Source organism: Crotalus tigris, unplaced genomic scaffold, assembly GCF_016545835.1.
Source record: "Crotalus tigris isolate CLP2741 ecotype Arizona unplaced genomic scaffold, ASM1654583v1 scf7180000017975.10810073628:1450386, whole genome shotgun sequence".
Taxonomy (NCBI): Eukaryota; Metazoa; Chordata; class Lepidosauria; order Squamata; family Viperidae; genus Crotalus; species Crotalus tigris.
Window position 1 is genome coordinate 479,370 of NW_024096754.1, and position 15,493 is coordinate 494,862.

At 48.1% G+C, this 15,493-nt stretch overlaps 1 protein-coding gene across 6 annotated transcripts in view; it reads left to right on the plus strand.

Annotated features, from left to right (window-relative positions):
- Positions 1-15,493, plus strand: part of NRF1 (nuclear respiratory factor 1) — a 51,679-nt gene that overhangs the window by 8,581 nt on the left and 27,605 nt on the right. The window contains exons 1-6 of one of the 6 annotated variants that reach the window (XM_039345729.1): positions 973-1,340; positions 1,599-1,781; positions 2,639-2,870; positions 6,849-6,963; positions 12,062-12,188; positions 13,516-13,656. In XM_039345729.1, coding sequence (XP_039201663.1) covers positions 1,260-1,340; positions 1,599-1,781; positions 2,639-2,870; positions 6,849-6,963; positions 12,062-12,188; positions 13,516-13,656 — 879 coding nt within the window. In that variant the 5' untranslated portion in view covers positions 973-1,259. Of the gene's footprint in view, positions 1-972; positions 1,341-1,598; positions 1,782-2,635; positions 2,871-6,848; positions 6,964-12,061; positions 12,189-13,515; positions 13,657-15,493 lie in introns of those variants that run through there. The other 5 variants (XM_039345727.1, XM_039345728.1, XM_039345732.1 and 2 more) reach the window with 5 other exon arrangements.

Genomic DNA, 15,493 nt, shown 5'->3' on the forward strand with positions numbered 1-15,493 from the left:
CTGCAAACGGTGCTGCACCAGTTGAGTAGTCATCGACTTACGACCAGTTGGGGGGTCGCCGCATTAAAAAGGTTGAGAACCACTGATCTAAACAGCTTCCAGGGCAAAGAACAGAAGATTTGATGCTTAAGTTGGTGTCAAACCTTTTTTTTTTTTTTTTTTGCAGAAATGAATTATAACGGAGGCAGAGGCTACCCTTGGTTCGCTGTTGACGAACTATAGTTATATATAGAAAATGAGTTGGCTTTGTTTAGGGGAAAAAAAAGAGACAGGAAATGATTAAAGACAAGAGCAGGGCCTTCAACGCGGCTCTTCACAGCTTTCTTTGCAAGGTTTCTTGAAGAGTTGATGCCACCAGGTGATTTTTCTCCTAACACACATTGATGATTGGGCCGTTTCCGAGGAGCCTCTGCAGAGTTTTTGCTTTCGAAATGAGCGTTCGTCACCCAAGCCCTCAATTTGAGAATCACGCAGCTAGTTTTTCGACTCACAGCTCACACTTAATAACCCTTGCACCATTTCGGCCACGTAACCGAAATCCGTACGTTTGGCAACTGGCATGTACTTTTGTCGGTTGCAGCGTCCCGGGGCCACGCGATCCCCTTTCACAGCCTTCTGACAAACAAAGTCAACGGGGTTCATTTAAGAACCACAATTCATTTAACAAGGGTGACAAGCCAGGTCGTAAAAATGGGGCAAAACTCACCGAGCCACCGTCCTGCTTAGCAACACAAACTTTGGGCTCAGCTGTGTCCGTAAGGCGAGGACTAGTGGTAATCGAATTTAAAAATCCAGAACATAGTGTTCAGGGTTCTTACATTTCTTTTCGTTTTGAAGGCAACGCAAATTGTGTGCCCTGCGACACAGTGAAAAATGCCTTGCTGAAGCAGTTCTACTTGGAGTTGTATCTCCTTAGCAAATCTCTCGTCCCGCCTTCCATCAGCCTCAACCACCTGGGGCACAGCCCGTCCTGCTTGGGGCCGATTAAAGCCTTGCAAGATAATCTTTGCTGCTCCAAGTTGGGAGAAGCTGGTGCAAAGTCCGAGGAGCAGGTTTTGCACCCGAGCCGGGCCATAAACAAAGGCTCGGCGTTTGAGCAAATCTCCGCCCTCGTTTCCACTTACCGGTAGTCCTTGGCTTACCAACAGTTTACTTAGCGACCGTTTGAAGTTACAAGGGCACAGAACAAAGTAACGTGACCATTTTTCGCCCTTAATGACCGTTGCACCCTCCCTGGGGTCACCGTGATCAAAGTTCAGATGCTTGGCGACGGACTCCTATTTATGACGACCTTCCAAGAAGCAAAGTCAATGGGGGGAAGCTGGATTCACTTAACAACGGTGACTGCAGTTAAGTTGCTAACTTAACAACTGTTGCGAGAAAGGTTGTAAAACGGAACAATTTGCTTAACAAATATCTCACTCTGACAGGAGAAATTTGGAGCTCAGTTGTAGTTGTAAGTAGAGGACTAGCAGTATAGTGGCTAGGATAGCCAATGTTTCATTCATAGGTAATTCTTAACTTGGAACTATTCGCTTAGTGACCGAAATTACAACAACACTAACCAAAGTTTTCCCCCCGTGCGACTGTTGTTGCAGCCTCTCCCTGTGGTCACACGATCAGAACTCGGAGTCTTGGCATCCAGATGTGGCGTCCCAAAGTCACGTGATCCCCTTTTGCGACCTGACAAGCAAAGTCACGGGGGGAATCCAGATTCACTTAACAACCGTGTTGCTGACTTAACAACTGCAGTGATTCGCTTAGCGACTGCGGCAAGAAAGGTCGTAAAAATGGGGCAAAACTCACTTAACATCTGTCTCGCTTAGCAACGGAAATTTTGGCCTCCGTTGTCATAAGTCAAGGACTACCTGTATTGTTGTTGTTGTTGTTGTTGTTGTTATTATTGATCATTGCACAGTCAGCCAGAAGTTCAGACTGGATTTGGTGTTTTTGTCTACCTTTCAAGTATTATTATTATTATTATTATTATTATTATTATTATTAATCGCACAGTCAGTCAGATGTTCAGACTGGATTTGGCATTTTTATCTACCTATCAAGTATTACTACTACTACTACTACTACTACTACTACTATTATTCATCCTTGCAGTCAGCTAGATGTTCAGACTGGATTTGGCCTTTTTGTCTGCCTATCAAGTACTATTATTATTATTATTATTAATCGCACAGTCAGCCAGATGTTCAGACTGGATTTGGCATTTTTATCTACCTATCAACAAGTATTATTACTACTACTACTACTACTACTACTACTACTATTATTAATCCTTGCACAGTCAGCCAGATGTTCAGACTGGATTTGGCATTTTTGTCTACCTATCAAGTATTACTACTACTACTACTATTATTAATCATCATCATTGCACAGTCAGCCAGATGTTCAGACTGAATTTAGCATTTTTGTCTACCTATCAAGTATTACTACTACCACTATTATTATTATTATTATTATTATTATTATTATTATTATTATTATTAATCGCACAGTCAGCCAGATGTTCAGACTGGATTTGGCGTTTTTGTCTACCTATCAAGTACTAGCCTATCGCTCCGAAGGTTGGGTGTCGTTGGTGCTGACGGCTTCCTCTTCTCCTCTGCTTCCTTCCCCGCAGCAGTGGTCCTTCATGGAGGAACATACGGTGACCCAGACCGAGCACATGGCAACCATAGAGGCCCACGCCGTGGCCCAGCAGGTCCAGCAGGTCCACGTGGCCACCTACACGGAGCACAGCATGCTGAGTGCGGACGAAGACTCCCCCTCTTCTCCCGAGGACACGTCCTATGACGACTCGGACATCCTCAACTCCACCGCCGCCGACGAGGTGACGGCCCACCTGGCCGCCGCAGGTAGGTTGGCTCTGCCGGCTTCTTGCTCCCTTCTTGAGCCACACCTGGAGGGCAGGTGGAGGCACATAGGTCCCTTTCTCATCCCCGTCATTGGCTTGGCCTGCAATAAAACCACACCTGGAATGCTGCAACCAGTTTTGGTCACCAGGTTACGAAAAAGAGGTCGAGACTTTGGGGAAAGTGCAGAGAACTGCAATTATAATAATAATAAAGTTGGAAGGGACCTTGGAGGTCATCTAGTCCAACCCCCTGCTCAGGCAGGAGACCCTATACCATTTCGGACAAATGGCTGTCCAGTCTCTTCTTAAACATTTCCAGTGTTGGAGCATTCACCGCTTCTGGAGGCAGGTCGTTCCACTGGTTAATTGTTTCTCCTTAGTTCCAAGTTGCTTCTCTCCTTGATCAGTTTCCACCCGTTGCTTCTTGTCCTGCCTTCAGGGGCTTTGGAGAATAGCTTGACTCCCTCCTCTTTGGGGCAGGCCCTGAGATGTTGGAACACTGCTATCATATCCACCCTCGTCCTTCTCTTCATTAAACTGGATATACCCAACTCCAGCAACCGTTCCTTGTATGTTTCAGCCTCCAGTCCCCTGATCATCTCTGTTGCTCTTCCCTGCACTCTTTCTAGAGTCTCAGCATCTTTTTTACATCGTGGTGACCAAAACTGGATGCAGGATTCCAAGTGTGGCTTTACCAAGGTTAGGAAGATTAAAGGCCTGGAGACAAGAACGTAAGAAGAACAGTGGCAGGATTTGGGTTTGGTTAGTCTGGAGAAAAGAAGGACTAGGGGGGGGGGGACATGGTTTCAGAATTTGAGGGGCTGCCCCAAAGAAGAGGGGGGGGGGTCAACTTATTCTCCAAAGCACCAGAAGGCAAGACAAGGAACAATGGACACAAACTAATTAAGGAGAGAAGCAACCTGGAATTAAGGATAAACTTCCTGACAGTGAGGACAATTAACCAGTGGAACAGCTTGCCACCAGAAGTTGTGGCTGCTCCAACACTGGAGGTTTTTAAGAAGAGACTGGACAGCCCTTTGTCTGAAATGGTCTAGGGTCTCCTGCCTGAGCAGAGGGTTGGACTAGATGACCTCCAAGATCCCTTGCAGCTCTATTCTGATTGTTTGATTGACTGATTGATTGATAGTTAATACCAAAAATAAGTTACCCATTTCCTGCAAGAATTTTTTTTTTTTAAAAAAGCTTCCAGCTCCAAAGGTCCTAGGATGCTTTTTTCAGTCTTGTTGCAATTTTGAACGTTCGCTAAATGATCTGTTGTAAGTCGAGGACAACGTGTCTTCATTTTAGGAGCAAGGAAAGGGCTGTTTTTATTTCTATTTTTACTTTCGATCTGGGTTTTTTCAGGATTTCCCTGAAGCCAAAACAAGCCATTTAAAAAATCGTAGCCTGCAGAGGGCAGCAGAACAGTAATAACCAACCTTGTTGTAGTTTAATTTTTCAGTTAGGTAACCTATTAGCCTTATTCTCTAGTAGCTTAACCTAGTCCTAGCCTGTGTTTGTTTAATTCATTCATTTATTATTTATTTATTTCTTAATCTCCCACCTCCCTTGTGTTCCTTTGGGTTTTATTTTCACATTCCAAGCTGGTTGTGGGAAGGATAATAATAATAATGTTGGAAGGGACCTTGGAGGTCATCTGGTCCAACCCCCTGCTCAGGCAGGAAAGCCTATACCAGTGGTTCTCAACCTGTGGGTCGGGACCCCATTTGGGGATCGAACGACCGTTTCACGGGGGTCACCAAACAATGCAGTCCGCCATTTTTTGCCCCCTTTTCCTTAGCTGTGCTAGTCCCTTTTATTCTATTGGCTTTTGAAAGCCAATAGGATAAACTCTCTTGAATAGAGTCTAATTCTATTGGCTTTCAAAAAGCCAATAGGAATTGTCCAGGCTGTCTCTGCCCTGCTGAGCCCGCCAAAAGCCCCAGTCTGCAAACGGTGCTGCACCAGTTGAGTAGTCCTCGACTTACGACCGGTTGGGGGTCGCGGCATTAAAAAGGTTGAGAACCACTGACCTATACCATTTCGGACAGATGGCTGTCCAGTCTCTTCTTAAAAACTTCCAGTGTTGGAGCATTCACCACTTCTGGAGGCAGGTCGTTCCACTGGTTAATTGTTCTGACTGTCAGGAAATTTCTCCTTAGTTCTAGGTTGCTTCTCTCTTTGGTTAGTTTCCATCCGTTGCTTCTTGTCCTGCCTTCAGGCGCTTTGGGGAACAGTTTGACTCCCTCTTTTTGGGGGCAGCCCCTGAGATACTGGAAGGCTGCTATCATGTCCCCCCTCGTCCTTCTCTTCGTTAACTGGACATACCCAATTCCAGCAACCTTTCCTTATATGTTTTAGCCTCCAAATCCCCTAATCATCTTTGTTGCTCTTCTCTGCACTCTTTCTGGAGTCTCAAGTTCTGGTGGCAAGCTGTTCCACTGGTTAATTGTTCTCCCTGTCAGGAAATTTCTCCTTCCTTCTAGGTTGCTTCTCTCCTTGATCGATTTCCATCCGGTGCTTCTTGTCCTGCCTTCAGGCGCTTTGGAGAATAGCTTGACTCCCTCTTCTTTGGGGCAGCCCCTGAGATACTGGAACGCTGCTATCCTGTCCCCCCTGGTCCTTCTCTTCATTGAAGCACCCAAAACCTGTATCAAAATGACAGGCTTATCCTGTGCCTTGCAATGATTCTTGGGAAGTGAACCAGTATTACAAGCAGTCCTCAACTTACAACCGTTTGTTTAGTGACCGTTTGAAATTACGACAGCACTGAAAAAAGTGACTTACAGCCAGTATTCACACTTACGACCGTTACAGCATCCCCACGGTTACGGGATCAAAATTCAGATGCTTGGCCACTGACTCCTACTTACGACGGTTGCCGTGTCCCTGGGGAGGGCGTCACGGGATCCCCCGAAGTCATTGGGGGGGAAGCCGGACCCACTTAACAATGGCGTTAGTAACTTAAGAATTGCAGTGATTTGCTGAACAACGGTGGCAAGAGGGTAAAATGGGGGAATGCTCATTTAACAAATGTCTCCTTTAGCAACGGGAATTTAGTCTTCGATTTACAGAGCACAGTTGGGACCGGACCTTCCATGGCTAAGCAAGGGAGTGAGTCCTAGCTGACTTTACAATCTCTTTTGCCACCGTTGCTGAGGAAATCTGTTGCTAAGCGAATCTGTTGCTAAGTGAATCACATGGTCATTAAGCGAATAAGGCTTCCCCCATTGTCTTTGCTTGCTGGGAACCCTCTGGGAAGGTCATAAACGGCGATCGCGTGGCCCCTGGATGCCGCACCGGTCCTAAATAGGTGCCAGTTGCTAAGCAACCGTGGGGAGGCTGCGATGGTCGTAAGTATGAGGACCCGTCATAAGTCACTTTTCCCAGTGTCATGGCAACTTAAAATGGTCACTAAACAAATGGTCGTAAGTCAAGGGCCATCTCAGGACCCCAACTGAGTCCAAAATTTTTGTTGCTAAACGAGACAGTGGTTCGGGGACTTTTGCCCCATTTTACCACCGTTGTTAAGTGGATCACTGCAGTTGTTACGTTAGGAACAGAGTCGTTAAGCGAATCCAGCTCCCCCCCCCATTGACGTCATCCATCAGAAGGTCGCAAAAGGGGATCCCGTAACCCCGGAACGCTGCAACCGTCATACATGTGAGTCGGTTGCCCAGTGTCTGAATTTTCATCACACGTGACACGGTCGTAAGTGTGAAAAACGGTCATTGGCCGCTTTTTTCCCCGTCACTAAAGGAACTTTTGTAGTTGAGGACCCGCAGTACTTGGTTTGGAACGCAGCTGCCGTGATTCCCGGCCGGTTGCCTCCCCCCCCCCTTGTTTTGATGAACCCTCCGCCCCGCTTTGCGATGGGGGACGATGGGAGCTGTCGCCCACCACATCTGGATAGGGAAGACCTCTCCATCCGGCCTGGCTTTCCTCCCGTGGGTGTTTCAAGTCTCTCTTTTGTCCCCAGGGCCGGTGGGAATGGCTGCAGCAGCTGCCGTGGCCACCGGGAAGAAAAGGAAGCGGCCCCACGTCTTCGAATCCAACCCCTCCATCCGCAAGAGGCAGCAGACCCGGTTGTTACGGTAAGAGCGCTTGTCTGGGCGGCGTATCCCAGGATTCCCTCTTCCAGCTGGGGAGGGCGGGGGGCATGGCACGGGGCCTTCCGGTTGGCTGCCGAGTGCTCAGCTGCAAACAAGGGTGGGAGTATGGGGTGGGAGCCCCGATCCTGCTCTATTCGGACGGAGCTTCCTCCCACCTAGCTTTGTCCAGGGAACACGGGAGTTGGGCTACGTGGGGCCGTGCAGCTGACTTGCGAAGCGGTTGAGAGGTCAGCCCTGCCAGGTAGGCCAGGCTAAGAAAACGATACCATGGAGGTCAATAGCTTCTTCATTGTGAAGCTCTAGTAGCAGAATCTGGCAGGTCTGGAGGTGATTCCTCCCCCCTTTCACTCTATCATCTTATCTATCCATCCATCCATCCATCCATCCACCCACCCACCCACTCTCTCTATGTCTGTATGTATGCATATATTGTGCCTGCCTATTGTTTGTCTGTAAATCTTTCTTTCTTTCTTTTTCTCTATCATCTGTCATCTATTATTTTTATCTTTCTGTCTATCATCTATCTTGTCTATCATTCATCTATTGTCTATATTATCTGTCTATCTTTCTGTCTCTATCATCTCTCTAATCTATTATCTGTTTGTCTTTCTGTCTATTTATCTTGTCTATCGTTCATCTATTGTCTATCTATTATCTGTCTATATCTACCATCTATCATCTCTATCTTTCATCTGCATTATCTATTATTTGTCTATATCTATCTATTGTCTATGTATCTATCTATCTTTCATCTATCTATTATCTGTTTGTTTGCCTATCTACCATCTATTGTCTATCTTTCATCTATTATCTGTTTGTTTATCTATCTATCTTATCTATCTTTCATATGTACGTTCTATATCTGTCTTTCCAACATCTATCCAGCCGTCTGTCCGTCCGTCCATCCATCCATCCAGATCCTAAGCCACGTAGGGTTTTGGGGGTGGTAACCAACCAACATCTTGATAGCAGAGAGAAATAGATCACTAAGACTACTTTTGCAATTGTGACAAGGAGAAACCTAGAAGTCCTATCAGCACCCCAGCAACTTCATCTTGGAACCCCGTGAAGCTTCCAAGTGCTCTTCAAGGGTGGTTCCATGTAAGACCCATGGCAGTAGTCCCTATGACAGTTGGCCAAAGCAGGAGTGATGGGGCAGCTACGTACTTTTATCCCTTATTTACCCTGATAGTAGAGGTACCTTCTGCTATTTACCAGCACAGGCTTCCTTCTTCTTGGGCATGGCAAAGTCTGGTGCTATGCACAAGTCTAGGAGACCGGACACGCATGTCACGGTTCCGACAGATGAAACTCCTCAAAGGCATTGTTTACCTTAAAGAATCTTTATTAGAGAAGCATAGCATCGGCACTAACACAGTCGAAGCCCAAAAAAACTGAATTCCCCTCCCCTCAGCACATAATGTTATTGTTGTTAGTTGCGAAGTCGTGTCCGGCCCATCGCGGCCCCATGGACAACGTTCCTCCAGGCCTTCCTGTCCTCGACCATCTTCTGGAGTCCATTGAAGCTCACGCCTACTGCTTCAGGGACTCCATCCAGCCACCTCCTTCTCTGTCGTCCCCTTCTTCTCTTGCCCTCCATCTTTCCCAGCATCAGGCTCTTCTCCAGTGAGTCCTTCCTTCTCATCAGGTGGCCAAAGTAGTTGAGTTTCAATTTCAGGATCTGGCCTTCTAAAGAGCAGTCGGGGTTGATCTCCTCTAGGACTGACCGGTTGGATCGCCTTGCAGTCCAGGGGACTCGCAGGAGTCTTCTCCGGCACCCTAGTTCAAAGGCCTCAATTCTTTGGCGCTCCGCCTTTCTTATGGTCCAACTTTCGCAGCCAGTTTTCCAACTGGGAAAACGCAGCACATAATATCAAAACACAATTCCTTCCTCCAATGAACTGTCCTAAATCACATTCTCCAATTAGTTTGAAATGCAGGCTTTCTCTCCAGTCCTCCAGCCCGGGCCATTTCTTATCACCTCTTATTTCAATCACCTTGGTTCTCACACTAGGTCCAGTATTGTTATGTCTAGCTAAACTCTCACGCACGTTCCTCTAACTCAGGGGTAGGCAACCTTGGCTCTTTTATGACTCGTGGACTTCAATTCCCAGAATTCCTGAGCCAGCAAGCTGGTTCAGGAATTCTGGGAATTGAAGTCCACGAGTCATAAAAGAGCCAAGGTTGCCTACCCCTGCTCTAACAAGAGTAAAGAGTAAAAACATAAGAAGAAAGTGGTTGCCTCTCCAAGTGTTGTCGAAGCAAAAACATCCGATGTTAGCAGCGTTGACAACGCACCTCTCGGAATGTGGTTTGGACCCTTCCCAAGAAGAACCAGGTTAAATGCTAGTTGGGAGGACATTTCCCCTTTCTCTTTCCTCAAGGGCTTCTCTGATGCAACGTTCAGCCTCATTTTCCCCGGCCGGGTGTTGCAACCCGCGGCTCGGTCTTGCTCGGTATCCACGGGGAAACCCCTTGGTGCTTTGGCGGAGCTGGTCGTCTTAGTGACGGGTCCTGTGGCAGTCACACCTCCTCTGATGGACTAGCTGCCAGAGACAATCTTTTTTGTATGGTGCTCCCCAGAACCGGGCGCAGTCTTCTTTAATTAGATTTGTGATGCAATCCTCCTCCACAGCATTCGGACAGATGGCCCTGATTTTTCTCCTCGAAACCGGCCTAAGAGGGGGCTGTTGTGACCGCACAAACTTCACAGCCCTGTTTCTTTCTCCTTCCTGCTCCTCAACCTTTAATTATTATAATAATCATAAAGTTGGAAGAGACCTCGGAGGTCATCTAGTCCCCAACCTTGGCAGCTTTAAGACTTGGGGACTTCAACTCCCAGAAGCTTGGCTGGCTGAGGAATTCTGGGAGTTGAAGTCCACAAGTGTTACAGTGGGCAAGGTTGGAGAGCCCTGGTCTAGTCCAATTGCCTTCTGAGGCAGGAAACCCTATACCATTTCAGACAAATGGCTGTCCAGTCTCTTCTTAAAGACTTCCAGTGTTGGAGCTTTCACCACTTCTGGAGGCAGGTGGTTCCACTGGCTAATTGTTCCAACTGTCAGGAAGTTTCTCCTTAATTCCAGGTTGCTTCTCTCCTTGGTGAGTTTCCATCTGTTGCTTCTTGTCCTGCCTTCAGGGGCTTTGGAGAATGGAATGGAATGGAATAGAATAGAAGGAATATAGAATAGAATAGAATAGAATAGAATAGAATAGAATAGAATAGAATAGAATAGAATAGAATAGAATAGAATAGAATAGAAAATAGAATAGAATAGAATAGATAGAAAATAGAATAGAATAGAATAGAATAGAAAATAGAGTAGAGTAGAATAGAATAGAATAGAATAGAAAATATGGAATAGAATAGAATAGATTGGAATGGAATAGAATGGAATAGATAGAAAATTAGAATAGAATAGAATAGAATGGAATACAATGGAATAGAAAATAGAATAGAATAGAATAGAATAGGAGATATGGAATGAGATATAGAATAGAATAGAAAATAGAATAGAATAGAATAGGATCAGAGTTGGAAGGGACCTTGGAGGTCATCTAGTCCAGCCCCCTGCTCAGGCAGGAAACCCTATATCATTTCAGACAAATGGCTGTCCAGTTTCTTCCTCAAAACTTCTAGTTTTGGAGCATTCACCGCTTCTGGAGGCAGGTTGTTCCACTGGTGAATTGTTCTCACTGTCAGGAAATTTTCTGCCACTCAAGTCCATCTGTGCAATCAAATATGTACTTTTTAATTTGTTTTATTTATCATATTTTTATTCCCTTCATACACAACTTAAGGCAATGAATATACTAATATTCCTTCCTTCTCTTATTTTCCCCGACGACAACAGTTCTGTGATAGAGAGTAAATAGCTAAAAGTCTCCCAGCTGGCTTTTTCCTAGGGATTCCCAAAATCACCCAGCTGGCTTTCGGGCCTAAGGCGGGACTAGAACTCCACATCTCCTAGTGATTGGCTCAAAGTCACCCAATTGGCTTCCATGCCTAAGGCGGGAGTAGAACTCACCATCTCCTGTGATTGGCCCAAAGTCACCCAGCCGGCTTTCATGCCTAAGGCGGGACTAGAACTCCCCGTCTCCTGGTGATTGGCCCAAAGTCACCCAGCCGGCTTTCATGCCCAAGGCGGGACTAGAACTCACCGTCTCCTGGTGATTGGCTCAAAGTCACCCAGCTGGTTTTCATGCCCAAGGCGGGACTAGAACTCCCCGTCTCCTGGTGATTGGCCCAAAGTCACCCAATTGGCTTCCATGCCTAAGGCGGGACTAGAACTCCCCATCGCCTGGTGATTGGCCCAAAGTCACCCAGCCGGCTTCCATGCCTAAGGCGGGACTAGAACTCCCCGTCTCCTGGTGATTGGTCCAAAGTCACCCAGCTGGCTTTCGTACCTAAGGCGGGACTAGAACTCACCGTCTCCTGCTTTCTACGCCAGCACCTTAACCGGAAGATCCCACCCTCACCCTGTCGTATTTTGCTATTTAACTTACTTAATCTCAAGTTATTTTTACATGTCACATTTTAATGTTTTCTACTTGCTTTTACGTCACCTGGCTTTTTCAGCTTTTCTATTTAATTCTTTTAATTGTAATAGTAATAGTAGTAAAGGTGGAAGGGACCTTGGAGGTCATCTAGTCCAACCCTCTGCTCAGGCAGGAAACCCTACACCATTTCGGACAAAGGGCTGTCCAGTCTCTTCTTAAAAACTTCCAGTGTTGGAGCACCCACAACTTCTGGAGGCAGGCGGTTCCACTGGTTAATTGTTCTCACTGTCAGGAAGTTTCTCCTTAGTTCTTCCCATACTTTTTTAATTTTTTTTTTTAACCTCTTGTAAGCCACTTGACAGCGAGACGGGCAGCGTATCCATTTATGAATTAAATACGTGAAGTTTCTCTACCCCCATTTGCCGGAACGGGAGGCCTTCCTCCCATTTGCAAATCTGACGGGGCGGAAAAGTTTAAAACCAGAAAGTCTGGGGTGGGGGGGCAGAAGCAAAGGACCGACGTGTCTTTCCTGGAGGGGGGAATATCTTTTGAAGCCAATTTATTTTTCCTTTTCGTGACCCAGGAAGCTGCGAGCCACCTTGGATGAATATACCACCCGGGTCGGGCAGCAAGCGATCGTCCTGTGCATCTCGCCCTCCAAGCCCAACCCGGTTTTCAAGGTCTTTGGGGCGGCCCCCCTGGAGAACGTGGTAAGGCTCCCCACCCCTCCCAGTCAGAAAGCTGGAAGCGGGATTGCGTGGGGGTGGGGGTGCAGGGAATGGAAAAGTTTTGGGAATTGCCAGGAGAAGATGGCGACGACTAGGGGGGATGTAAAGCCCATGGCATCTTCGCGAGAGAAGCCTCTGTCTCTTTGCCTCCTTGAAATACTAACCTCGGGAAACTAGTCGGTTATTTTACTTTTACTCAAAGGTAAACGGTGAGATACAAAAAGGTCCCAATTGACGTCTGCGTATCTACAACTGTGGGGGTTCCTTGGGGCTCTCTGAGCTGGGTGGTTTTCTTCCAGACGTTTCAAGACCCAACTAGGGAACAGCATCAGTGCTAGGTGGAAAGGAGAAGAAGGAAGGAAGGAAGGAAGGAAGGAAGGAAGGAAGGAAGGAAGGATAGAAGGAAGGAAGGAAGGAAGGAAGGAAGAAAGGAAGGAAGGAAGGAGAAGAGGAAGGAAGGAAGGAGAACACCAAAGACCCCACAGTTCTTCACCTCTCCCTCCCTCCCTCCCTCCCTCCCTCCCTCCCTCTCTCCCTTCCTCCCTCCCTCCCTCCCTTCCTTCCTTCCTTCCTTCCTTCCTCCCTCCCTCCCTCCTTCTCCTTTCCACTCCCTTCTAGCACTGATGACATTCCCTAGTTGGGTCATGAAACGTCTTCAGGAAAACCACCCAGCTCAGAGAGCACCAAGGACCCCACAGTCCTCCTCTCCTCCTCCTCTTCTTCCTTCCTTCCTTCCTTCCTTCCTTCCTTCCTTCCTTCCTTCCTTCCTTCCTTCCTTCCTTCCTTCCTTCCTTCCTTCCTTCCTTCCTCCTTCTCCTTCCCACTCCTTACTAGCACTGATGACGTTCCTTAGTTGGGTCACGAAACGTCTGCAGGAAAACCACCCAGCTCGGAGACCACCGGGGGACCCCTCCGTTCAACCCCGAGCTACGAAGACCCTCTTCCGTTGGTCCATATCTACAGAAAGGCCGCCCCTCAAGTCCACCTCCCCAAGAGTGACTCCAAAGCCTCCAGAGACTCTGGCTGAGGACCTCCCCAAGCCCCTTCCCCGGAGTCCCTCCCCTCCCTTCCCAACAGTCTCCGGCCACCCCCCCCCCCTGCCACCGCTTGCTTTACGCGCTGGTGTTGCTCTCCCTTTCATCATCTCACACGCCTGCGCCTCCCCTCCTCTGGGGCCACGGGCTGTTTTTCCTCCTTGGGCAGCTGCGGGGCCGTTGTTTGCGGCCTCCTCCCCCCCCCTCCGTTTCGGTTACTTAGCATTTCCTTCCCTCCTGCCTTGTTTACCTGGCCCTCTGCGTTTTCCCCACAGGTGCGCAAGTACAAAAGCATGATCCTGGAAGATTTGGAGTCGGCGCTGCTGGAGCACGCACCTGCGCCGCAGGAGGTGAACTCCGAGCTGCCCCCGCTCACCATCGACGGCATCCCGGTCTCGGTGGATAAGATGACCCAGGTAACCAAAGCCGCCGAGCTGGAAACCTGGGGCCAAGGTTGCCAAGAGAGGGAAGGAGCGTCCAAAAATCTCTCTAGCTGATTGGGTTTTTTTTTTTTCCCAGCAAAGCATCTCTCGGCCTCTTAACCACAACTCCTCGGAGAGGCCCTTAATTCTTCTCCCTAGAGCAGTGGTTCTCAACCTTTTTAATGCCGCGGTCGTAAGTCGAGGACTACTCAACCGGTCGTAAGTCGAGGACTACTCAACTGGTGCAGCCCCGTTTGCAGACTGGGACTTTTGGCGGGCTCAGCAGGGCAGAGACAGCCTGGACAATTCCTATTGGCTTTGGAAAGCCAATAGAATGAGACTCTATTCAAGAGAGTCTCTTCTATTGGCTTTCAAAAGCCAATAGAATAAAAGGGAGTAGCCCAGCTAAGGAAAAGGGGGGAAAAATGGCGGACTGCGTTGTTTGGCGACTCCCGTGAAATGGTCGTTCGACCCCAAATGGGGTCCCGACCCACAGGTTGAGAACCACTGCCCTAGAGGCACAGCCATCTTCCGAAATGCAGGCGGTCCTCGGGGTACGGCCGCACAACTCGGCCCCAAAACGTGCGTCGCTAAGCGAAACACGCGTCAACTGAGTTTCCCCCCCCCCCTTGCAGCGGTTAAGTCAATGGCTGCGGTTTTTAAGCCAGTCATCCCGTTGTTAAGCGCACCTGGCTCCCCCCCTCCCTTGACGTTGCCTGTTCAGAAAGTCACAACCGTCGTAAATGGGAGTCAGCTGCCTTACTTAGCGACAGAAAATTTGGGGGTGTCGGGGACGCCTCACAAGCTGTGAAAGCTGAACCTCTGGAGCGACAGGGAAATGAAGGCTTGTCAAAGCCGGGCTGTCTTCCGATCCAGTTGGGCAATTGGTTTTTGAGAACCCCGATTAGTCTTTGGGAAGCAACGTCTCTGATCATCTTCTGTTCCTAATTAAAGGTCTCGTGCCTGAGCGGGCTTGCTGGGCCCGGCCCTGCTTGATTGCCTCCCCGAGGCCCTTGAGAAGTGCTGGCGGTAGCGCAAAACTCTTGAGTTTCTAATTAATCCGTCTGGGGAGCAAAAGCAAAAATAAAAAATAAAAAATACAGCTTTCAAAGCAGCCAGTTGGAGCTTCTGGACCCCAGAAGCCTCACCTGAGCGGAAACAGGCAAAAATCACACCCCACAGGCCTTTGGGGTGAGTGGAAGAGCAGGGGTCTTCCAACTGGGCCCTTTGGTGACTTGTGGACTCCAACTCCCAAAATTCCTCAGCCAGGATAATTCCATCATTCCCTTCAACATGCTGGCTAGGGAATTCTGGGAGTTGAAGTCCACAAGTCTTAAAGTGGCCATGTTTGAAAAGCAGTGGTGTAAGGCAGGGGTCTTTCAACTTGGCCCTTTTCTGACTTGTGGACTTCAACTCCCACAATTCCTCAGAGAGCACCAAGGGCTGCACAGTCCTTCCTTCCTTCCTTCCTTCCTTCCTTCCTTCCTTCCTTCCTTCCTTCCTTCCTTCCTTCTTTCTTTCTTTTTTTCTTCCTTCCTTCTCTTTCTTTCTTTCTTTTTTCCTTCCTTCCTTCCTTCCTTTCTCCTTCCCACTCCCTTCTAGCACTGATGCTGTTCCCTAGTTGGGTCATGAAACGTCTGCAAGAAAACCACGAAGCTCAGAGAGCACCAAAAGCCCCACAGTTCCCTCCCTTCCTTCCTTCCTTCCTTCCTTCCTTCCTTCCTTCCTTCCTTCCTTCCTTCCTTCCTTCCTTCCTTCCTTCCTTCCTTCCTTCCTTCCTTCTTTCCCTTCTCCTTTCCACTCCCTTCTAGCACTGATGATGTTCCCTAGT